General features: G+C 44.8%; 1 protein-coding gene across 2 annotated transcripts in view; it reads right to left on the minus strand.

The window, feature by feature from the left end:
- Positions 1-25,749, minus strand: part of LOC144800069 (cytochrome P450 4B1-like) — a 247,523-nt gene that overhangs the window by 45,348 nt on the left and 176,426 nt on the right. For both annotated transcript variants that reach the window (XM_078671651.1, XM_078671652.1), the window contains 2 exons: positions 9,552-9,658; positions 5,018-5,208 (listed from right to left, as the gene is read on the minus strand). In XM_078671651.1, the coding sequence (XP_078527777.1) occupies positions 5,018-5,208; positions 9,552-9,658 (298 nt within the window). The remainder of the gene's footprint in view (positions 1-5,017; positions 5,209-9,551; positions 9,659-25,749) is intronic.

The following is a 25,749-nucleotide window of genomic DNA, read 5'->3' on the forward strand; positions in this document are numbered from 1 at the left end:
AGCCACTGCAGGCCACCCCAGACAGCAAATAGCACAGAGGCAGTAGTCCTCCTTCAGCTTCTCCGGTTCCTTCTCCTTGGCAAAGGTTCCTCTTGATTTCCCAGAAGTGATCTAAAGTTCTGGGGTCTGGATCCCCCTTTTTATACGCATACATCCTTTGTCTCTGAAGGCAGAGAGTGTCTGTACCTAGTCAAAACCAGTTCCGTCCTCCTGGGTGCAGCTTCCTGGCAGGAGGTGGAGACAGCATTCTTTGAGAGCAGACCTGGCCCAGGTAGCTGAAAGGAAATCTCCACCCCCTACTTCATTTTCTATGAGGGCTCAGGTCAGTGAAAGGAAATCTCCGCCCCCCCACTCTCTATTCAATGCAGGCCCTATTCAGCCCCAGCCCTGACCCATCAGACTGCTGGAGCCAAGGCCCTCTCCAGCCTCCTGTCACTCACAACCCAGACATGGAATACACAAGCCTAGCAGATGCAGGCTGGATGGTTAGGCAAGAAAATACCTACTTTCTAAAAGTGCCATTTTCAAACACAGAATGTAAAAATCACCCTCACTAAAAGATGTATGTTAACATGCTGAGTTCAGGCATACAAAACTCGAATGTCTACCTTGTTCCCTGGGTCAGTTAGGATTATAAGATGTTACAATCAAACTGCCTATTCTGGCCTATGGGACCAGGGAGTGTTGCAATAGTGAAAAACAAAATTGGCTGTAATTCACTATCAGGACATGCCACACACATCAGGGATTGACCTACCTTTTACATACAATGCACCCTGCCCTTGGGCCTGCCTTAGGGGTGACTAATATGTAGAAAAGAGAAGGATTAGGGACTGGCAAGTGGGTGCACTTGCCAAGTCGACACAGCGCATTCACAGACTGCACACAGGCTCTGCAATCGCAGGTTTGAGCCATAGTTTACAAGTGGGTTCTGTGGGTGGCACAACCAGTTCTGCAAGCCCACCAGCAGCATTTGATTTACAGGCCCTGGGCTCACATGGTGCACTGTACTAGGGTCTGACAAGTAAATCAAACAACCAATCATGGAATCACTAATCCATTACATCATTATACAATAGGCATCACTTGCACTTTGGCACTGAACAGCAGTGGCAAAGTGCCCAAAGCATCTTAACCAACAAAAACAGATGAGGCAACAGCAAAAAGTGGCCGGGAGACTCACGCCAATGGTGCCAAGTCTAACAAGTACACTATGAGGGGCTCTTTGGTGGAGATCATTTATTCCATGCCGTTTGGTGCCCTGGGTGTGAGGGGTTTACAGGTGTAGATGTGTGAAGTGTTGGTCAATGGACCGTGCAAGGGTTAAAACTGGAAATGGACGTCCAAGTAGAAAGGTTTTAATGTATATGGCTTCCAACCTGGTTAAAAAATATATAAGTGGTGCACTCCTGATATGATGTGTCAGGATACCGCGCTCTACATTGTGGTCGACATGTTTCTTGCCATAGTGCCATAAGACCTGACGGCAATTCATCAGGGCTTAAAAACAGTCAATCTACACTGTGGTTTTCTAGTTAAATTAGCATGATAGAGCATAAGCAGCACCCTAAATGTTGTACCTGTGAGTATGATAGCCAACCTGATGAAACAAATCAAGATGATAAAAGACTTCCTCCACATTTAATCAAAGCGCTGGTATAAATATTGGACACCAGATACCAACTCTTCAGTACACTTCTGGGCCTGTGGATAGTCTGCCTGGAAGAAGGAATACTATGCTGTTGGAGGAGCTACAATTCTACTGCTGCCCTGGTGTGCTGACCTGCTGCCCTCTTCCCCGAGTAAAGAGGACTAAACCTACATCTGTGGAACCCAGTACCCCAGAGAGACTCCAAGGGCCAGTTGGCTAGCCTCCGGGGACAGAAGATTCCAACAACCTCAACCCCACCACCTAGACTCTGATGTCTGTGAGTTTACCCTGCCAAGTGATGCTACCTCAGTCCTGGTCTCTTGGAAGTGGACCCAATCTCTGTGGATCCACCAAAACCAACACATCTTCTCTGATGCTGGGTGCAACTCCAAGTAGAACTGATAATGCATGGAACTTCCCTGTGACAAAGATCCACATGGCATGCCTTTCTCGGATTCTTCCCCAACAAGATAGGATACTAGCCAAGACTGCCAGTTGCCCTCAGTACTGTTTCATCTGGTGCTGGAACCTCGGTGCTATCAATTACTGGGACTACTGACAGGATGCATTTGGCCTGTTTCCTTTCAATAGGCTGCCCCAAAAAATTGATATCTGGGTAATCTGGTCAACAATCTCAAGGGTATGGGGGTGGATAACATGCACCCGCTTCTGTTGAGAACTTCAGCAGACTTTCTATTATGAATTGGTCTCCAGCTGTCAATGTGGGGCAGAGTGCAGGTGGTGAAGATTTCAGTAGCGTTGTTTTAACAACTGATTTGGCATGCTGTCTTTGAAGATATTTCTACAGTTTTTACTGAGTGGAAGTGAAAATCAATAAAGTCATATGGGATGGAGATAGCAGCAGCACAGGGTCTCAAAGCTTCATGCAACGGCCCCGGCTGAGGGGTCAGACTACAGCAAATGGGTACTTCCTATAAGCACATCAACAGCTTTATCTGTCATTGAATACCTAAAGGTGTAAGCCTGTTTGGGTAGAATTATAAACAGACCTTTAGACCTCTTTGTAGGAATTAGGTTTATTTTATGGTGAAAATCAAAAAGTAACAGGAGAAGAGAACACTTCCTTACACTCCAAAGTGCTTGCACAGAATTCCAGCTATAAACAGCTTAAAATGTGCATTCACTTATACGCGGGGGAACCTGCTTTGGTAATGGTAAAATCCTGGTCGTTGGCCTCACTCTACAGGTATTGCCAAACTCTGTAATCTGATTACTCATGGAAGACTGAAAACGTTTACAAAATTGCAAATGGAAGTCAGTCTTAACTCATCTCTACAAAGGATATATGGCCAACTATCGCATTGTCTCAAACTCAGCTTGGGCCTGGCCTCTTATCAACTCTCCTCCTGACCAAAAGGTCATTTGTAGGGTCAGTATAACTGTATATCTCCAAGAGAAATTGAAAAATAGATTATAAATTGAGTATACGGATAAAGGATGGCTAACCCTTATGCCACTGCATGGTAAAGGGCTCAGAAAGGTATGCATCAAATTTAGTTATTTAAAAATATTCAATGACTTCCACGAGTGACTGTACAAAATGGAACTGACTCGCCTCGTTTCTAATTCAACCTGCCACAGAGGCAGGATAAGTGGTTGTGATGTGCTACATGTTCAATAGTCCTGCCCCGAACTAGCAAAATACTGGCAACAAGCGTGGAAATCTATGAAGCGTTCTAGCTGCCTTGATTTCCAAGAATCAGTCTCCTACTGACTACTGCCTGATACATCTCTAATTCCAGGCATGTCCAACCACTTAAAGTCCCTGGTAGGGGGAGTGATGAGCATGCTAAGAAAATGGAAGACCCCGAATGTAATATGTTGTTGTAATGACAAATCTTCACCTTTCAGAAAATATGTGCTCACTTCTTGTTACCGTTGATTTAAGGGGATGTTGAAGACTTCAAGATAATACTTACAAACGTCCTTGGTGAGGCTGTGGTAATGTATATACCTCTGCTATGTTCCCTTATCTCCACATGGATAGATCCGCATGGTGCAGCATTTCTTAGATGCTGCAGTTATGCACTTAAGCCTTTTGGGGATCTTGGGACCAGAAAAACTCATAAATGGTCCACAAATCCGATCATTAAGACTGATTCGCTCCGTCTCCACATAATCCCTTTCACGGGCACCCCCCATCCCACTTCAGCCCAGCCCACACCCCTTTTCCCACTTGATCTCGAAGCAGGGGGTAAATGGGAACAATAATTGCCATACAATTTGGAATTATGCATGGAATTGTGCCCAGAGAAACTAGGTCACACAGTTATTCCCCATTCTGTGGTGGTTAGCTTGTAATAGCAGTATTGTGTGTGAGGATATATCTGCATATATGCATTACTTTTAATTGGGGCTAGCAGTTTTCGGAAAATTATGGTGTGGTACTAAAATATTGTTGACAGAATTTTGTATAGCATACATATCGTGGCCTAATGATCATTTATAAAAATATCACCTCATTACAGCCACAGACAGTCCATTTGGGCTGAGGGGCCACGTCGCTCACCTTTTGCCCCTCAAGAACAGTGTCTGTCAGGCTGAGCAAAGGTCAGCCAGACAGACACTCCTCATTTTTAGGTCAGGCAGTCAGGAGCTAGGCATGCGCCGAATGTGCAGGCTTTTGCTGCCTGAGCTGGTGCTGGGCTGAGGATGTCACAGCCCCTGTGGGCGTGACCTCCCCAGCAAAGGTCCTTGAAGCCCTCCCTCTCGGCCAGTCATTGCCTTGGACCAGGGAATTTCAGTTTTAATCCCTAAAGGGCTCAGGGTCGAGTGTCAATCAGTGACAATTTGTCACAGAGTGAGGTGGGGTCAGCAATTTCATCGACCCATCCCACTCTGTGACGAGATTGAGTCTGATGCCTTCCCTCACTGGCTGACCCTAGGTGCCAACCCTCCTGTGACCTCCGAGGCAGAGCTGCAGATAAGAGTGATTTTTTTAAACATTTAGATTTGGTGCATGTGTGCGTGTATGTTTGAATATTTGTTAATGAGTGTTGTGAAAGGGTATATGTGTGTGAATGTATGAGTGTGAGCGTATGCATATGTGTGTGTCCCGTCTGCCCCCCACCCTCCTAAAATATCCAGCCGCTACTGCCTCATTAGAGTAAATAAGAGAGAATCTTTTCCAAATTGGACAATATTTTTGTAAATAACATTTTGGACATAATATTTATGTCAAACGATATTTCTTTCTACAATATTTTTACACACAATTCAAAACTACATAGGGGCCGCCTCAAGTCCATCCATCGACCTAGGGACATATCAACAGAGCGGTAGTGAGTAGAGGAGGCATGGGTAAGAAGAACTGATTATCAATTGTAGGAAGATGACATTTCATACCATTCAATTGTGTCCTTGTCTCCCAGGATCTCTTTAATCTCCTCACGACACTTTTCTTGGTGTTCAGGGTTCTCTGCCATGCAGTAGAGGGTCCAGGGTATCGCACAGCCTGTCGTGTCATGGCCTTCAAACATGAAAGTATCCACCTCAGCACGCAGGTCGGCATCAGATAACCCTTCACCATTTTCATCCTAGAAATGTGTAAAACTGTTGTTAGCAGTTATTCTGGACTGAAACCTTATCACAGTATGTTTTACCTGAAAGTCATTACTTGTAATGGATATGGATCGTCACAGGCAAACAGACCAACCTTTTTCCTCGCTTTGTAAACTAACCCCCCTTGCCAAATCTTACATTCTGCTTTTATAACATATGTCACCAATAAGGTATTCCCATGGTAGTCCATAGCGCAGAGTGTATTGTAATCAAAAAGTTGGATATGTACTTTTAAGTTTTACATGTCCTGGTAGTGAAAAAATAGTTGTTCACTACTGTGAGGCATATTTCTGCCATAGGATAACATTGGGTTGCCTTTTTACATTTAAAAAGTGTTAGTGCATGATTTGTAACAGGTAAAGATTTCATGTTTGGCGTCTGAGAAATTGTATTTTAAAATCCTCTCTAATGACAAAGTCAGATGTTAAGTTACAATTTTGAAATAAAGACCCTTCTAGAAATCTTACATTTTTTGCCCTAAATATTTGGTGCCTGCACTCTATTCCTGGGTCACATGATGAGGTGTAGTTGGCAGTTGAACTTTGTTTATTCCTCCTAGACAGTCACACAATAGAGGAATGGATGTGCCTGGATGGGCCATCATTGTCAGGAAGGTGGATAGAGCTAGGTACAGCCCTAAATGCAACTCAATAGGTGGTGCCCTGCCTTCACACAAAGGATGTGTCACCATTACATTGTACATGCAGCCAGACTGGAGCCAGGACAGAGGAGGGAGGAAACTTCAAGCACTTCAAAGGGAATCCTCTAGAAAATGTTCCTACTTCAAAGAAGTTACCAGGTATAAAAACAGACCCCTCCGGCCCACTCTTCAGTTCACTTTCTGGACCTAATGAAGGACTCTCAGATGACTACCTACTGCTGTGGACTGCTGTGTACTTCAGAGGGCTGCTTTGCTGTACCTAGAAGAACTGCTTTGCTGCCTGAAACCTGCCTTGTACCATCAAAGGCCTGCCCCGCTGCTTGAGCCGTGTTCCATCTCCTTGAACCCAAGATTACCAGAATGACTCCAACGGCTAGTTGGCTGGCTTCCTGATCAGAGCCTCAGGGACAGCAAAAGCTCCAACCATTTTGAACCTGCATCTGGACCACGCCTGAGTGAGCCCTAATCCCCTAAGTGGTGCTTCTCTAATCCTGGACTGTTGGTGGTGCAGTTAAAAGTGCCCGTATGGCCATGCTGCATCCCGCCTAGAGATCAAACGACCTTGCAGGTCATCTTCTTTGGCAACCCTCAAAGCCCTTCACTGGTTGCCCATGCACAAGAGAATCTTATTTAAGGTGCGTCTAATCACCTACAGAGCATGCAAGAACCTAGGGCCCACCGATCTTTCAGCCAGGTTCACCCCCTACATCACGGCCAGGACAATTAGATCCTCATCAGCGAATCTTCTCAAGCCCAATCTTTAGGTACAAAACTACAGCGGGTAAATCCTTAGCAGCACTAGGAACCCGAGCCTGGAACCTTATGCCCACACACTTAAGGCTGATAAAAACAGCAACCCAGTTCAGAAAGGCCTTGAAGACTTAGATCTTTGGATCCTCTGGCGAATTGTGCTCATCACTCATATAATATATATTGCTCTACCTGTCTACCTTTCTCTTCTTCCGCATAGCGTCAGGATGCTCCTTTCAGAGTGACAGTCACACTTTATAAATACCTAAATCAAATCAATCATATCAAAATCCAAAACTTTTGACTTAGAAGAACAGTTTTGGAGAAAAACTGCTCTGAGAATCGAGAGGAGACCAGAAGCAACCTGTTTGTCTATCCACCCAAGGCATATCACCAGTTGGCCTGATTTAGCTGCAGCTATCGCTATGTTCTACTCCACAGCAGCAAGTCCTGTTCAGCAGTCCTTCACCAAAGGGGTATCAGGCCTCATGGAACTCTTGTCAGCTGCAGCCTCCACATTTGTCACACTTGAGATTTTCGACTTCAAAAAAGAGACTAAGTCCAAATGTAGAAATCTTCACAGCGACTTTGTCCAGAAGATGCCTGATGACAAAGTCTCCTCCTCAGACTTCTCTTGCAGCCATGCCCTGCTGAACTTTACGTTCTCAGTCAAGTTTTCATTGAAGTTTCTTCCAATTCTGAAAGTAAGCGCAGAACTGGCCAAATCCCCTTTTTGTATCCGACTCGGGCTCCTTCGGAGTCAGTCACATTTTTCGATTTTGTCTCGGTCTCGCACGATTAGATGTCTGCTGTTGTTCTTTTAGGCACCAGTTGGTACCTTAAACTTGAAAAATTAACCACTCCAGTTCTACTGATTGGGTTTGTGTCGTTTTGTTGTTAAATAATTTATCAAATTGTACTCTATTTTGGTGCAGGGTTTTCCCTTTGATGTGTTTTCTCTTTAATATTGTTTGAGTGCTGCATACATACTTTACACATTGCCTCTAAGTTAAGCCAGTCTCCTTTGTGGCAAGCTACCAGAGGGTTAAGCACAGGTTAATTTAGTGACTTTAGTGGTTCACCCTGACAGGAATTGTGTCTGTTGCTTGGGCAGGGTTAACACTCCACTTAGCCAACAACCTAATTTTTCATAGGTTCTACTGAGAATGACTTTGTAAGAGTAATCAAAGTTTAGTATGCAGCTTGGAGACATCTTTAGTGGTATCATGATGCATCATTTGGAATTACTTAGAAGCAGGAAGTTGCCGCTTGAATGCTCTGTAGACTGCTTTGCCTAATAAAAATAGGAATATATCCATTTTTTGTTTGTTTTAGTTGTTTTGAAGCTGATATCAATCACTGTTCATTAACATGTGTTATGCTGCAGTTTTCAGGAACTTACACCCATTTAATGGCCATTATTAGCAGTTAAATATCATGATGTCACTTCCGTGAAATAAGGGTATCACTGGTCATTCCACTACCCCAACAAATGTTGGTCAAATGACATCACACATACAGACCCTAGTGAAATTGAACCTCTCCCTTCAGCTCGTAGAATGTAGTGACCAGTGTAGAAAATGGATGCGATCAACTTGGGGGTGAAGCTGGGAGAAGCGCTTGAAATGGGCAGGTGGTGTCAGCTTCTGAGTACCAGCACTTCTTTAATTTGAAAGGTAGAGTACCAGCACCTCTCTGCAGACATTCAGGATGTTCTCTTAGTGGACCTCACCAAGTGCCTGATAGGCAAACAGATTCAGAAAAGGGGGTGGTGATGAACAGAGTGTCTGAATTAAGCAGACCACTCTTACCCAGTCCAAAGATCAGGGCTTGATCCATCACCGTTATTTAGCTCACTGCCCCATCCCAGCTCAGAACCTGGCTATATGCAAATTAGTCTGTCCCTGGCCCAGTGCATCATGGGAACAGGGCAGACCAAACTACCAAGCCAATTCTTCACTAGAAAGGAGACAAGCTTCCGGGGACCGGTTTCTGCCATTTCAGGCGTCGTCGGCCCGGCTTGCTTGAATCCTGATGGAGCAGTGAGCAAGGGACTCATGTCTGAGTATACCCTTCCACGCTTATGGTGGACAAAATGATTCAGAAAAGGGGGTGGTGATGAACAGAGTGTCTGAATTAAGCAGACCACTCTTACCCAGTCCAAAGATCAGGGCTTGATCCATCACCGTTATTTAGCTCACTGCCCCATCCCAGCTCAGAACCTGGCTATATGCAAATTAGTCTGTCCCTGGCCCAGTGCATCATGGGAACAGGGCAGACCAAATTACCAAGCCAATTCTTCACCAGAAAGGAGACAAGCTTCCGGGGACCGGTTTCTGCCATTTCAGGCGCCAAGTTCTGAGCTGGGATGGTGCAGTGAGCTAAAAAATGGTGATGGATCAAGCCCTGATCTTTGGACTGGGTAAGAGTGGTCTGCTTAATTCAGGCACTCTGTTCATCACCACCCCCTTTTCTGATAGGCAAACATGCATCTAAAAAAATCCACTTAATACATGTCATAAGGCTATGCCCTTTGTGACAAATTAACTGGTGTCTCCTTCTGTGAACTAAGATGACATCAAATTAATGAATGTCTAATAGTGGTGGCAACCATTACTTGTTTCTAGGTCCATTAGATCCTACTAGAATCTTAACCAAACATTTTGATTAGAGAATGAGACAAACTGGAACAGTAACAATATAAAGTATCATAATAAATGATACAACTAATGTGGATCTACCTGGAGAAGCTGTGGAAGCTGTAAAGCATGATTTTATTCTTGTCCCACAACCGGTAAAAATAAAGTGCAGCCTATAAAGGTATGGGGTGGTTATTCCCTCCTAAAAACCCTCAAGAACAGCAAAATACCCCTCAAATAAACAGCAAAACACCTCTCAAATACTCACTTTGGCACTCAGAAGGATATCCAGAAAATCCAGGTGTCTCCTCTGTTGAATCTTTTCCAGCTCCTTCTCATTCTTATATAGTTCTTTTCTCTGCTTAATGACTTTATCTGTATCAATGAATGAGAAATATCTTCAGTCAGTTAATCCTACTCAATGAGTAAGAGCAACCAATAGCAAGTCAAGATATAATTTACAGGGATCATTTTAAGTGAACACAACAGGTTGCTGACACTCCATAAACAACGTGCTGGAGGTGCTTAGTTGTCCAGGTGCCTTGTCCAGGTGGTAGAAAAATAATAGACTTAGAGGTTCATGATTTATGTGTTCATTTTCATTTATACGTTTTTGTATAGTGCGAACATGACCCTAGTGGGAATCAGAGCGCTTTATATGAAGGGAAGGTAGGGAATAATTGAGCTAACAAAACTAGTCACAGAGAATCAATTCCCCAGTTTTTTTTTCAAAGGACACAACATTGAGAATAAACCAAATACTAAGCTTGATCTCTTAAGGTAGTTGCGATGAAGAGGTCAGGCGTCATAAAAGAGTAGCACGTACAGATACAATCAATAAACACAGAGGTCTTATCATGAGGATCATATGTCAACCACTATTCTACTTAACCTATCCACCTTGAAAAGATAATGTCATAGGCCTAGAAGCACTGGGACACTCGCCTGGGAGTAGCTATGCACTTAATAAGCTACATTATTATTATTATTATTATTATTATTATTATTATTTTTATAATTATTAATAATAAAAGATACAACAATGTGCCTGAAATCAGTCAATAAGACCACCAGCTATGTGGTTGCAGCTCACAAGTTAAATACCCACCTCCCCCTTCAACAGCTGACTGCAGATACACTCATCCCCCATGTAATGCCCTGAGGGCTCACTGCTCTTATCACATTGCTAAAATTCATCAGTCTGGAGATCAGTTCAACCCCTTCCCTAAACTGAGGTGGACCTTCATATATTTGGAGGTTTCTTGGGTTCTATCAACTTTTGAAAAGTTCCGTCTTCTAGAGTGTAATATGTGGGTCCCCGGGTGATTTTTTTGCAAAGTTTGCTGTCATTCGGCTAATATCACATCTCGGTCAGAAAAGCTACATTCCATTTCTGGTTCTGACAATTAAGCCCAACAGGCAGCTTTTAGGGTAGCATACATTCACTTTGCCACTGAGCTCCATAATGAACTCAGTGATCTCCAACCAATATTGTGATATTGATGGACATGTCTATAACATATGTAAAATGCCAGCATCATCTACATTACATCTTAGGTAAGGGTCAGCGGGGAAAGTTTGATGCAAAGGCCCTGGAGTTAGGCATGTACAGTGTAAAATAAGAAATGTTATCATTTTCAAACTGATGTTTCTTGACATTATCTTTGGATACCCCACAGCTGAGTTTCATTCGGTCTTAGATTCTCCCCCTTTTCGTGCCCCCAGATTTTAGCAAAGTTTCTAGTGTGAATTTGATCATGTTCAATAAAACTGTTAATCTTGGGTATTATCATTTTACCGCTATGTAGATTTAGACGGACGACTAGCTCTTTGTATGTCTTTGGTCCCTTGTGTTGCAGCCTCAGATCTTCATCAAGACCTTAGTCAATGAAGTTTAGACCACAAACTTCCCCACTGGGATTGCATTTGTCTTTTATAGGCATGAGAGTGTGTCCCCTTCAAATTATGCTCCCAGTGGTTCAATGCCCGGGCCTATCCATATTAGTATGTTGGTCCTTTGAGCAACCTCTCTAAAATCTGACATACATGACATCAGCAGATCGGGGGCACACACCACTCCAGGGTTATGGTGGCATTGGGGTGCGACTCAAGAAATTGATTGTGAAGAAATGCATTGATGTAGGAATCTGAGTAGACTTGAAAGCTAATAAAAAGATACATAACAGATGTCATCATTGTAAAAGGAAAGCTTACATAGCATAAGCCTAAACTGCACTCCTAAAATACTAGAAGACCACCAATGCCCTAATACCAGAGGCTCATTATACATATTGCTCAAAAGAAAATGTCTCTTCTGAATCCTCGGGACACTTCTGAATTTGTAAGGGGATAGAAGGGTTAGAACTTGTAGCCCAGACCACCTCACGTGGTCAGCAGTCATTCAGTAATCTCTCACTCTGCAACAAATCAATTCAAGCCTCCCATTCATAAACACACCAATGAAAGGGTGAAATTGATTTTTTTTTTACATTTGTGATTTACAAAAAAATATATTGTAAAATTATACATATTGAACAAAATGTACATGGCTGGTAGATACTGGTTCAAGAAGAACATGTTTCATGACCGACATTTTATTGCTCCCATGAAACCATTTTTGCGCAAACCAGTATCCTGTAATCAAAAATTATGAGAAACTGTGCAGTCACATTGCAGAGAGTGATGGCCCATGGAGGTGGTCGGCGTAGCTGCTGATGCAGCCTGCACGCTGCGCTTTCTGCTAGTGGAGGTTCGCTGGTCCTGGTTCCGATCGAGCAGAGGGCGGAGAGAGGGGCCGGTCAACGATGACCATTGATTACAGAGAGGAGTGTGTGAGGAGGGTCCAGGCATCGCTATCAGACTCGTGCTGACAGTATTTCGCCCGTACTCAGCTCAGCCCTCTTCTCTTCCTGTCAGCTGGTCCACTTTTGGTTTGGCTGAAGGTAAACCTTAGTATGCTGCTTTTTTGCCTGTTTTTTGTCGCATGCATGCGCCTTTAGTACTTGCACATGTTCTTCACACATGTATTTTGCTTATTTGTACTTGGTATTCTTCCTCTCCTTTTATGGTCATGTGTGAGCTTATATTATAGTGTTTACCTACCATACCTACCCGCATTTACTCATATTTATTTTTATTTATTGCTCTGTTCGTTGCCCCCATTGTTACCTTGGTGAAATTCTTGGGTTAAGGTGTTAGGAGGAGTTGTGACTGTCTAGCTACCAGCAGGTCACAAGTCCTAAAAAAAGAAGTGGGGGGACTAATCAAGTTAGTAGTATGCAAGTGAAAGCATGACGTGTGCCATCACAGCGCATGATGCCACAATGTGTGACATTGCACGTGACATCACAGGAAGTGACATAAGAAGTGACATCAGATATTAAGACCTCACACATAAGTTTATCAGGTATAGCATGAGTACATTTAAACGCATTGTAACCCGGGCCGGGAACGCGAAGCCGGACCTGATGGGGGCCTGGGTCAAACGCCATCCGGGGGCGGAATGCCCTCCCCCGTAACCCCCCCCATTAGCATCACAGCTAGGTGGAGGGAACCAGGATTGGTCCCCCAAGTGCAAGCATGGGCCCCTCTCAATCAGGGGGCGAGTAGGGTAAGGCAAGGGGGGATAAAAGGGGCCAACAGGGCCCAGGAAAAACACCCCCCCCCCTTGCAGCAGAGATATCAGAAGAATCCCACCCACTCACACCTAAAAGAAAGCGAGCGTCATAGCCGCAAGGGTAAAGGGGAAGCAGAACAAACACAAGGAAGGTAGTAAAGAGAGTAAAAAGAAGAACTTACTAAAAGGTAGATGGAAGGCTCTCACAGGGTCCTTGGGATGCTTAACGGCAGGGGCACTGAGGGAGCCAAGGGGCGGTGTGCTGCCATAGAAAGAGTAGATGTGATGCTCCCGCAGGACCCTTGGGATGCCTCACGGCAGGGGTACTGAGGGAGGAAGATGCAGGGACTCAGCCTCAGGAAAGATAAAGTAGATGATCAAGTATGGTCCTTGGGATGCCGCACGGCAGGGACCCCTTGGAGCAGGGAGGGCGCATGAAAGGGTACAGGAAGAGTAGGACGGCACTTGCATCTCGGGCAGTTCCAGAAGGAAACCCTCCAAGTCGGTAGCAAGTTGAAGCCTAGACCTGTAAATCAGAGGCCCAGACAAGGGGTCCCTCCCATCCCGGGAAATTGAGGAGGCTGGGTCCATACTGCGAGCAAAAACAAGACAAAGACCAGTAAATGTAAATGTGTAGTATGAACACTAAAGAATCAGAGGTGATGACCATGAAAGTTGAAATGTGTAAACATGTGGTGTTAAATAAACTGCAACCTATTATGGCACGCTTGTCAGTGGTGATTTAAGGAGTTACAGGAACGCAGTTTGGTGGGAGGTGTGCAGGAAAGGGAAAGGGGCGACTCGCTTCCTGGAAGGGGTCATGAGATTTAACAAATGAGATTTTGCATTGGGGTTGTGCCAAAAAAGTTTTGCAATCATGACACAAAATCTGGGTCTCAACTAATACATATATTTTTTTAAACCCTACCACAAAGATATTGGCAGCAAGGTCAAGCATGGCAATATATCTGTTTTGCTTATTTGATTGCAAAGTCTGCATTTTGAAATATTTGATTGAGTTAAGGAATCTGCTGCACAGGTGCCCAGTAAATTTCAGGGAATAGTAGTAATGGTAAGATAACTTTGGTGGTTAACGCATTAGTGGGAGAGATCTGTTTTGTGAATTCCCATATCAAAGTACTATAGAAGGTTTTATGTTGATAGGTAAGTGGGTTACTCCTTTTAACACAGAGATATTTTTGTTACCTACATTTCATAAATTGTAATCCTTCTAATATAGCACACTGAGATATGGACATGAGACTCGTACACCTAGTAACCCTGTCTCATGTCACTCATCTTGTACATTGATTTACACACTTACATGATTTATTGTCTATGTATAACATGTATGTTTTGTAAAGAGCGCTGACACCCCGCATTGGGATGCGTAGCGCTATAAAAGAAATAAAACAGTGCTATTGAAATTGTTACTATTACAGCTGAGGGAGCGTCGTGTTATTCAAAAATATCGCAGGTTCAAAATTGTTGATTTCCAAAGTTCTTTATTGAAGTCAAGTTCATCAAATATTGGCGACAGCATTTCATCAAAATCAATAGTTCCAAATGAATCCAAAAGCATGAAGTGAACAGAACACAATACAGCCAACGCGTTTCGTCCGGAAACGGACATCATCAGGGCTCAAAAAACAACAACTGAATAAAGGCTCTATCAATGTTGATCTGGATCTCTATAATGCACAGCAGAAACCCCCGACCTCCCAATATAGCTATTCCAATCTCATCAAAGAAACAATCTATTCGGCAGAGAAGAGACCAGTATTATGTTCAAAGGTTCCATAAATTCTAAATTATAGTGATGTGCACTGCAATCAGGCCTGGATGCAAGAATAAGCTCTATATTTTCGCCGTAGAATCTGTGAGTGCAAAGAACATACCTCTACTAAGACACATGTAGAGTAAGTACACCAGCTACTAGTTCAAATACGTTTATCAAAACACTTCCTCAAAACATCAAATATACTCCTGTGCCTTATTGTAAACGCGTATTCTCACGAGCGTGATCCAGGCCGGCGACACTGGGCATTCCCAAATCCAATGTGAAATTGTTATTTGTGTAAATACTGGGACAGACCAACACATCTGACATTCCTAGAGTGCATGCACTTATATACAGGGAGTGAACAAAGTCGAAAGCATGCCTCTCTTAAGTACCATAGAAGAGATAACAAGCTGTGGGCCTTTGTTTCTCCTTCATTGCATTTACTTTTAAGTGTGAGGTTCCAGGCCGCCTCCAGTCAGCATATTCAAACAAAAGGAGGCTTGAATGCCCCTTAACTACGGAAAGCAGACAATGACAGGCGCCCCCCACGCCTAGGGGAGGGGCGCCCTTAGTTGCGCCACGGGGCTGAGCTTCCTCCGGGGCCCCTGGCCAAGGAAGGGGGTTGGCTGACCGGGGTGATGTCATTGGGAGGTCTGAGAAATGAAACTTAGAAGAAATGAAACCTAGCAGGCTATATAAGGCTATGCCACGGGGGTTTCGTTCTCTTTGTCTCCTCTGACTACAGCCTGGATTACAGGAGCGTCGGCGACCACCCACCCACCCGGCAGAAGAGCAAGCGTTGCGGAGCGCTGACAGTCAACAACAAAGACGTATGCACAACAATGGAGGTGCAGCCATTCCTTGGACCCCAGGAGGGGGTAGATTACATGTGTGCCGTGGATCGGCGGGGAGGAGGGACTGACCTGCCAGTAGTCCTGGACTCTACTGCCCTAACCCACAATGTATGGACTGAGAAGAATATTGGGGAGGCTGCCTGTGTGCAGGTACCCCGGTGGGCCGGTGCGTTATGCGGTGCCCTGGATGCCAAATAGGGCAACTGTTGGCTGTAGCGCATTGGGGCATGCCGGCACAATGTGCGCAGCAGAGTGGGACATTGATGGCCGAGTCGGCCAAGTTCAAATGTATGGTCAAGTTCTAGTGTACGGCCGAGTTAAAAAGTTAAAGTGTAAAGTTCAAATGTACGGCCAAGTTGTTCTAGTGTATGGCCGAGTTAAAGTTAAAATGTAATGTCGTACCTAAATTCCTTACTGCCGTTAACATGTTGATGCAGCTAAAGTGTGATGCTGTGAATAATTATTATATATCCAAGAAGGATACTTTCCTTGGTAATGGTCTGTGGTTTATTCCTTGGATTGATATGAATAAAAAGATACGCCGTGGACAACATATCTTGATTCTGAGAGTTCTTGGGCGTAGTGGGGGTAAGGCGCCGGAATTTGGGGAGGAGGGAATGTCACGTTGTGCGCATACTATGTACAGGGACTGCTGAAAGTGTCTGAAAATTACACTGGGACAAGTTCAACATATTTGGGTGGGGCTCAACCTCTTGTCAGGGTGGAGAGCACCCATCCCATGAAAATAGTGGGTGGACGCCGTGTACCTGTGTGAACCCTTGACTTGTGCCCTGGCTACCAGCCATTTGTTGCCATTACTGGTTTACTATAGGTTTATGGTGTGAGCCGCGCAATATCGTCCTGTATGGTGGGCGATGCATTAAACTGCTGTGAGTGACCTTCTATATGAGCAGTTGTAGTGACCAGTAGCAATCAGTAGAACCCGTTGTCAGACTAGTGTGGCAAGCTTGTCATTGTGATAGTAACAGTAGTTATGTGGGTTCTGCAGGCACTGTATTAACATGGTAATTGAACACAAGGCATCTGGAGCACTTTCAAAAGCAGCTGCTGCACCGGTCAAAGGCACATCCATTGATCGAATGTTGGAGAGGTCCACCATGGGTCCACGGGTGGTATTTGTAATGAAATTGCCTTGAGCGAACAGAGATTGTCTTTGGGTCTGGGTCTTGGTCTTATTCCTGGTTCTGCTCTTGCCACTGCTTCTGCTAACAGTCTTTTTGACTAGGCAACTCTTCCTATGCATTCCATCGGAGCACCTGAACCTTGCCACCTGCCGCCTACTGCGAACAGTAAGGCTAGCCCTCGTTCTTCAGCGACCAAAAGAAAAAAGATGGGGGCAAAGGCCTCTTGATGTGAGGAATCTAGCCAATTAAATCAAGGGAGATTTTTCTGGATACTAACTCCCTCCGGACTTTCACTAAAGCTTTATTAGCTGATTGTGTCATATAGCTACTGTTTATCTTTATAATGTGTTAAGTTAGCATAGGCTTATTAAATGTTTAAACGGCATTTTTCCTTTTTGCTGCTTCTGCACACGACACTTAATTGTTGATTTAGCTTTCAACCTAGTAGCCCGTTGTGGTTTACATGAGAATAATATGTTATTGCTCTGATATCAGCTTTGCTTAATAAACTATGTCTGTACAGAGAGTGCTGAAGCTTCAGGAATAACACGATACAGAATTGTTATGATGTCTGATCTCCGCACCTTCATAGACATAACATAAGTGCAGCTTCTGCCAACTTTGGGCTTTAGGCGGATTTTATATTGCTTTGCTTGGGGCACAGATACACACTTGATGCGGTTCGCATGCAGAGAGAGCTGGTGGAAGCAGATGTGATCTCTTCATACTAGGATCTTGAGGTATGGGCCCACCCTGCTAAAACCCAAAGAGACCTTCTTAGCTATTAATATAATATGCGAGTTAGGGAGGGTGAGAAATAGGTGTTGTTAAACCCTTATTCATTACAGCATGTTACATGCTGTCACCATTTGCTTTCTATGGACTAGTAACTATGCTGATAACTTTGCTTCTGATAATATGTTTCCTTGTATTATCTAAGATACTGCGTCTGAGAAAACGGCATTAGTAAATAAATATTTCAAATGTGCACGTGTCCTCATTTACTCCACGTTCTGGTTTGAAATGATTGTATAACGAAAGAGTGCTCATGTGTTCCACGTAACCTGAGGTATTGTAAGTTCATGTTCTGGTTTGTCTAAACATTGGGAGTTTGTTATGACCAATGAGACACTGTAGCTAGCTCGGTAAGGGGTTTGTTGGGTACTGAGGTGAGTTTTGGGTCACCCTAATTCGCCGAGGTTCCAATCCTCTGTGCACAGTTCTGTGGGAGAACAGAAACCCTGCTACATGGCGCCCAACGTTGGTGGTCTTATATCATGACACTCGAGTAGTATATCGTTCAAACCTTAAACCCTTCACTGTCATTTCCGGAAAACGGTGGTGTCGGAAAAACCTACCTATATTTGAAATAGGTCTTTTCAAGCTTGAATCTATCTAAAACGGTTTCTTTGAATTACTACCCAGTTGTGCTACAAAGTTTCCTTTGTTTTTCAGTAGTTCCAGTGTTTTCATGGCGCAGGCTGTGAACATCCCGCAGCATAGTCGCATTGCGGTGCGCAACCATTTACAGACTTTCCAGGTCCCTGTGGATGGCTTAGCTGTGATTTTAGTGGTGTGTGCAGATCCGGTGTACCCTTACGAACTGTTTTATTCGTGGGTAACGTTTCCGGCAGTGGACGCAAATTCTGGTGTGTTCCACACCTACACACCCTCACCTGTACCGGCTGAATATACACCGTACAGGGCACTGGAAATACCTATTGATCATTGGCAGCATCGCGTTTGGTTTGATGGTGCCCTACCCCACTCTTTGTCCGCTGCGAGGTTGGGTCCTTGGTCCATTCCAGGCACAAATTGGCCTGCATTGGGTGGATTCACCCCGCACCCGAATCACGGCGCTTGTCCCCAGACTACATGTTGTTTTGATTGCCGTGATTCGTGCATTAGTGCAATACATAGGTCGTCATCTCCCGGGTGGTCCCCCGGGGGTCCGGCTGTTCAGACGGAACATGGCGGTTTAAAGCTCAATCCGGTTATGGTCAATTCGGTTTTTGGTAAGCGCCCCGATGATAAAGATGAGTTCCCTTTCTGGCTTGCCGAGAAATTTGACCAACTGGAAGCTGTGTTTCCGAATTCTACTCCTGCTGATAAACATAGAATGTTGACGATTACTTTGCCTACGGATTTAACTCCTGAACTCGTTGACTGTGAAAGTTGGGGGAAAACGTTTGCGGCTGTTTATGCGAGGTGTTTCGGCACCCCATCTATGTCCGTACTGCCTACGATCGTTAAACGTGTTCAGGATGATCACGGACCGGAAGCAGCGGTTGAATTGGGTATGCGCCTGTGTGGTACTTTTGAGATTGTTAGCGGTCTCATACTCTCCAATATAAAGGGAGATGCGGTGAACTTTCAGGTGTCGAATGCTTTGGCTGCTCTACCCGATGCCGAAAAACCCCAACAGTTGGCGAAGATAGTTGTGGCCGCATATAAAACTATTGGTCGCACAATAAAGGTCTGAAGTATTTTGCTATCAAGGAGAAAAAACAACCACAAGGGCAGTCTGCTGAGGCAGATGTCCAGCCCAAGTCCAAGAAACAGAATTGGCCTAAAAAACAGAAACAGGGGAAACAACAACAGCAGACTCAGGATTCTTATCCTGCGCCACAAGTTTCTGCGCCGACAGAGAGACTTTATGACTTGCGCGATCGCGCGATGATTAAATCACCTGATCGATTTCAGGTTTCTGATCAACGCTCTCCTCGTTCCTTTCAGGACTCATCGGCCCCGAAGACCGGTGGAGGAGGAGGCGGAAGGGGATGTGGTGGCCAACAAGGACGTGGCCAGCCCCGCCAGACAGACGGCGCAGGGAAGCAGGAGGATTCTACGCCAAAGAGACCGCAGTTTGCGAAAAAGAAAGTCGCAGCCTTAACAGCGAAACGATATGCCACAGATAGTGAGAATGCGGCTTCGGAATCTGACGTGGGCTCTGACCTTGCTGGACAGCGCGGCAGAGATTACCATAGTGAGAGAGGCGCTGCGTCCACTACTGAGGGTGACAGCGACTGATGTCTACGTTGTAATAGAAACAGCCGATACAAGACTTGCTCCCCCTGATAGACTTTATGAAATTGTCCTGTTAATTGAGGGTGACATACAACGTACCATCAAAGGGGTATTTTGGGAAAATCTTTCGTCTACTTATGATATTTTGCTTTCGGACGCTGACTGGCCCCCACCTTTTGTGCTCGCGGCACCACGAGGGGAGGAGGTAATCCTCCCTAGTTTCGCGAACACTATCTCGAAAGAGCATGCGCAGCATTTTGCAGAAGAGTGGGCTCTGTACCGTAACCAATGTGGTTGGGATAAATTATCCCCTTGCCACGAAATTCCCTTGCGGTCTCAGCCGCAGCCTCAACCTCAATATCCCATTCGGCGTGAAGCCAAGGCTTCTGTCGCGGAAATCCTTAAACAATTGGAATATCAGGGAGTTATTGAAACGTGTGTGTCACCGATGAATAATCCTCTTTTACTGTGACCAAGCCTGACGGATCGTATCGTTTGGTATTGGATTACCGGCATTTGAACTTGCATTGCCGTAACTGTGCAGTACAGAATACTCACGGCTCTGCCCTAGTGGATAGTCTAGTGCGTAAGCGTTTTAAAACAACGCTTGACATATCCAACGGTTTCTATGCCCACAGATTGGATAGCTTTAGCTCCCAATAGACCAGTTTTACATGCGCTGGGGTAAAAACAATTCCGGCGTCTCCCAATGGGCTATAAGAATTGTCCTGGTATATTTACCGCCCGCATAGTCTCTCTTTTGGAGAGGATCGACCCAGATGCTTGCTCGTATGTGGATGACATATATCTCACGGACGACGAAATTTGGGAGCATCTGTGCCGTGTAAATTCGATTATTTGTACCTTTGCAGACATGGGTTACAAATTTAACTTTGCAAAATCGCACATTGCTGAGTACACAGTGTTGTTCCTGGGCTATGAGCTCAACAATGAAGGTAGAGGTTTGGCTTCTCACTTCTTGGAGAAATGCGCACAGTTGCGCGCTCCTACAACACTGAAAAAATGACAGTCTTTGCTGGGCTTTTTAAATTTCGGTAGAACATACATTCCGGAATATGCCCAGCGTATCAAGCCTTTGTATGCTTTTATACAACCAACTTTTTCCAAATCATGCTGGCTGCCTGAGCACTCAGCCATCTTGCAATCCTTGCAGGCTGATCTGCTCGCTTCTAAGTTTTTACTGACTCGTGATAACCACACCAACCTGGTAATAAGAATAATTCCTGGGACAGTGGGTTTCACGTACCTCACTTTTAATGAAGGAGACACAGTACCTATTGCTTACAAGTCACACTTGTACACTTCGGCTGAGATGCGGTTTCCCACTGTGGAAAAGGTTTTAACAGCTGTGCAGATGGCGATTCTTAAGGAACGAGCTCTGTCACAGGGGAAACGCATGATTGTTGTTACACCCTGTCCTCATTTAGAGGCAGTCACGAAAGCCAGTGTACCGAATTCTAAAGCTTTGCACCCTCGGTGGATTCATTGGGCTGCTTCCTTGACGTCCACGGATGTCACGTTTATTTTTGACGCCTCATTGCGGTCGCAAGAGTACTTGCAGTATGAATTTGTTCATCCTGCTCCTCTAGCTATGCGGCTTTTGGAGGACTTCCATTGCATCATTTACACTGATGGTTCGGCGCAGGTTGCGCATGGCTCTAAAAACGCCTACGTTTCCGCATGCGCCATTGTGGTCGGTGCCATGGTGAACGATGAGTTCCAGTCCAAGGCAGTACACATGCAGCCTCTGGGGGACTGCACCGCACAATTGGCAGAGCTTCGTGCTCTCTTACTAGCGTTGGAGTACACAGATCCTAGTGTAACTACTCTTATTGTGAATGATTCTTACTACTGTGTCCAGTCTTACAACGAAAACTTGTTCTTTTGGATTCAGAATGACTTTCGTGATTCCAAGGGTGGAGAAGCGTGGCTCAGTGGAGAAGCGTGGCTCAGTGGTTAGAGGCGGCAGACCCGGAAGCTGAGATCGACCGTGGACCAGGGTTCGATTCCCCGCCTCGGCGGGTCTCGGGCTCAAAAATTCCACGGACTCGACAATTCTCGCTCTGGTGCCTACTCAACTCACGGGGTCACACTCTGCGACTCTGGGCAATAGCTTGCTTAATCTCCACTACGGCCCCTCGTGGCGGGATGCCGGGCTTTCACCTTGTGGACACCCTGCCGGGTTTCGCACAGGGGAATACCAGGACGGGTTCCCTAAGCAAGCGCCGGGACGCTCACGGGCAGCCGTGCGCTCTACAAATCCAGCACATTTACATTTACATTTACAAGGGTAGCACAATAAAACACAAGATGATCTGGGTTCGAGTGGCGGAGCTTAAGGCTACGTTGCCGCTCGTTTTTGTAATTCATACTCTCGGCCATCAGCGTGTTGGAGTCCACGCTGTCGGTAACTCGCTTGCTGATGAAGCAGCGAAATCAGCGGTGTCTACATACTTAGTTGAAGCAGTTACTCGGTCCAAAAGTAAGATTGATAGTGACATCTTGGCGGCTGTTGCTGCCACTGAGAAGGGAGGTAAACATCCTACGGGATTCCCTTCGAAGTACACATACCACTTAAGTCCCGAAAAGGTTCCTTTTGTGAAAATTCCTGATGTTGGAGAACGTTTGATTCCCAACTCGGATCGCAGGGCTGATTTGATTATAGCAGCACATGAAGGTGTGGCGTCTGCGCATGCGGGCGTCTCGGCCACTGTAACCCATTTACAACAACGTTTCTGGTGGCGGGGACTGTACAAACAGACGCGTGATTATGTCCTTCTTTGTGACATTTGCCAGCAGATTAAACCTTCGACTGCTGCGCGTCCGCCACAGACACAGTTGTACATTTCTAATAAACCGCTAGGTTGTGTTTATTTGGATCACTGCGGTCCTTTTTCCTCTGATACTGCGTATAAGTACATCTTAGTAGCAGTTGATTCATGCACACGCTTTGTGTGGGTATGGCCCCATCGCAGCGCTGATTCACGGACTGTCATTAGAGATTTGCGAGTCTTTGTAGGGATTTTTGCCTGTGGTACCTTCCATTCGGATCAGGGTCCGGCTTTCGCCTCTAAGGCGTATAAGGATGCCATGAATTCGATGGGGGTCCAAGTCAAGTTTTCGTCTCCCTACAGACCTGAGGGTAACAGTGTAGTGGAGCGAATGAACCGTGATTTAAAGCAATCTTTGACAGCTCGAGTTATAGGCACTGGCAGAAACTGGCTGGCCCACCTCAATGGCGTGCAGCGTGCTCTTAATAATCTCCCTAGAAGGTCTCTGGGTGGGCGGACCCCATACGAATTGCTCTTTGGCATCAAGATGTACGTCCCTGACCTTGATGGTCTAGACTGCGTGGCTCGCGCCACAACCTTTGACGTAGATGAACATTGCAATGTTTTACAGGATCTACAAAAGACCAGAGACAGTCTTTCAAAGGAACATTTGCCCTCCACATCGGATATTGCGTTGCAGATCCCGGTAGTCGGCTAGCTACCCCAAGTTGGAGAACTGGTTCGAGAGAAGATCGATAACAAGAAAGAATTTGGTCCTTCCTATCGACCTCCGGTTCCAGTCCTTGGAGTGAAGGGCACAAGAACAGTCATTTTACCACCACTTCCTGGTCGTAAGGAAAACAGGTTTATCTCAATTGACAATGTCAAGATACACAGAGTGGCCGATTCTACTTAGCATGACGCCGGCAGTTTCCTGTCCTTCCATTGTGAGAAATTCAGTTTTGCCCTCTGCTTATAATCATGAAACTGAAGTGGCCATCGAATTACCTGCAATTTCCAGTCCTTTATTAAGTACTTTGCCCGGTACAGACCATGATGAAATAGACTATACTTACCCCACTGACTTGTCCATGCCTGACCTGCAAGCACGTTTGGCCACAGAATCCAGATTTTCTTTTGACACTGTTTCCAATGCTTCGAAAAGACCCTCACGTTTTGCAGTTTATGCCAGCTTATTTAAAAAACATTTTTTGATTCCCCCTTGGACATATATTTGGCTGGTGCTTTTTTTCAATTTACCTTTTTATGTCAATTGGGTTTGTGTTTTATTTTTTCCGAATTATGAATGGACACTATGTCGAGGAAAGAACATGCATTCGACATCTAAATGGAACTTTGGCCCCCCTTTCCTCATCGCATTCTGCACACAGATTGAAAAGAGACTTGACATTTGTTAACATCACTGCTTGGCCTGTCCTTGATGGGATAGTGTGGGATGCCGTTAGATTTCAAATTCATGGCCCTACCGAGGCTGTTAATGTCCCTAATGTGCTTAGAGTTAACATGAGGGATGTAGTGAAACAAAACATACGTTCTGATGATTGGGATGTTCAGGCCGTAGAGTCTTTGTTTTCTGATTTGAAATACTATGCTGCCTTTGATGCGGAAGATTTGTACTTAGAATCTGCTAATTATGGTGATTTGTTTTGCTTTCAACATTTTGGCAATAACTTCTTGCATAAAACAACATCCAGAAGGAATACTGTAAATTATACACAATGGGAGCATTGCCCAGCTCCTAAACAAGGCAGTTCAAGTACTTTTTTGAAAAAGTACACTTATTTTACTGACTTCAATCAGTCTAATCCCGAGTCCTTTTATTTCAAAATGACACAGAAGCCTATGTCCAAGGTTAGACTTACCGATACCAAATTATTGTACTCGAAGTCCTTTCTTGATCAGCTGGCTGTTGGCGGCTATGAATTATGTAACAATACTATTGACTTGAAATCTGTTTGGGGTTCTAAAAGCTGGCAGGTACAAGGCACTGCGGCTTTGCACCGTGCTTGTCTCATCCCGAATCAAATGTTGTTTTTGAATTCCTCTATTTCACAAACAACATGCTTTGGATTGGCTACTTCTAAAAAATTAAATTCTCCGACCATCCCAGAGTTAGAAGAATATTCTGGCTGGAGTAATTATACTCAGTTTTCGATTAGGGACTTACAGTCCCTATTGCTGAATTCATCCTTTAACATATCCAGTATGGATCCAAAAGGTTGGCTGATGTGGCACAGAAGTGCTGATTCATGCCAGCGCCGTTTTCTGGGTTTGTCTGATGGCTTTACACAGGTCAGACCTGATCCACGTTTTGAATCTGATCATTCTGTTACGATTTACTCAGTGGGCAAATTATGTCAAAATTGGCTGACACGTTCAAAATTGTCTGCAGTAAAATTACATCTTGCGAAGCTACATGATGATGTAGATTTAAATGATTTCATAAAAGGCCCGGCTGGTGGTAGGTCAAAAAGGTGGATATATGCTGTTTACAATGAAATCTGGAAGACATCACAGATTGAAGCGGCGACACGCCTTAGAGCTATAGATCAAGCCAATCTAGAAAAAGTGCTTGCTGTGGTAGATAATAGTATTAACATGCTTTCCTCCCGCATTTACACTTTAGATAATATTGTGTCTTCTGTAGTGGATATTGTGCATGATGAAGTGTCTGTATTGTACCATGGTCAAAATCAATTGCGTTCTATCATGCAATTTGCATGGACCCTTCAGACGCTTAAATCTGGCAAGGTGCCATGGACATACATGAATGTTTCTTCTCTCTTTGCCCCCTTTAATTTAACTGACAAGCAGCGCTTGCTTTCCATGCGAGATGCTTCCTTTTCTATGTTACATATTGAGAGATTAGAGTCCTTGCCTTTTTCTCTGGCAGAGGCCTCCGCTGCAACGTGGCTTATCCACGGTTTGATAACATTGCCTTTTGCTTTGTATAAATTTACAAATGGTATGAGATATGTTGCCATAGGTCGCTATGAGCCCTTAGGTAGTGCGTTTCTCCATGAAGTCTGGTCCCTTCCTTTCACTTATAGATTTTTGAAAGACAGACAGGAGGTTTATCTGAATGGGGAGGAGTGTACAGAAACACCAGATCACTCGCTAATGTGTAGGCACATACAATTGCACGGTTCTTGTAACCAGGACCGGCCAAACTTAGCATGTGTTTTAAAAGGGACTCCAGTTCCTGCAATCACCCCGACTTTTACCTTG

The sequence above is a fragment of the Lissotriton helveticus genome, chromosome 1_2 (genome assembly GCF_964261635.1).
Source record: "Lissotriton helveticus chromosome 1_2, aLisHel1.1, whole genome shotgun sequence".
In the NCBI taxonomy this organism is placed as follows: domain Eukaryota; kingdom Metazoa; phylum Chordata; class Amphibia; order Caudata; family Salamandridae; genus Lissotriton; species Lissotriton helveticus.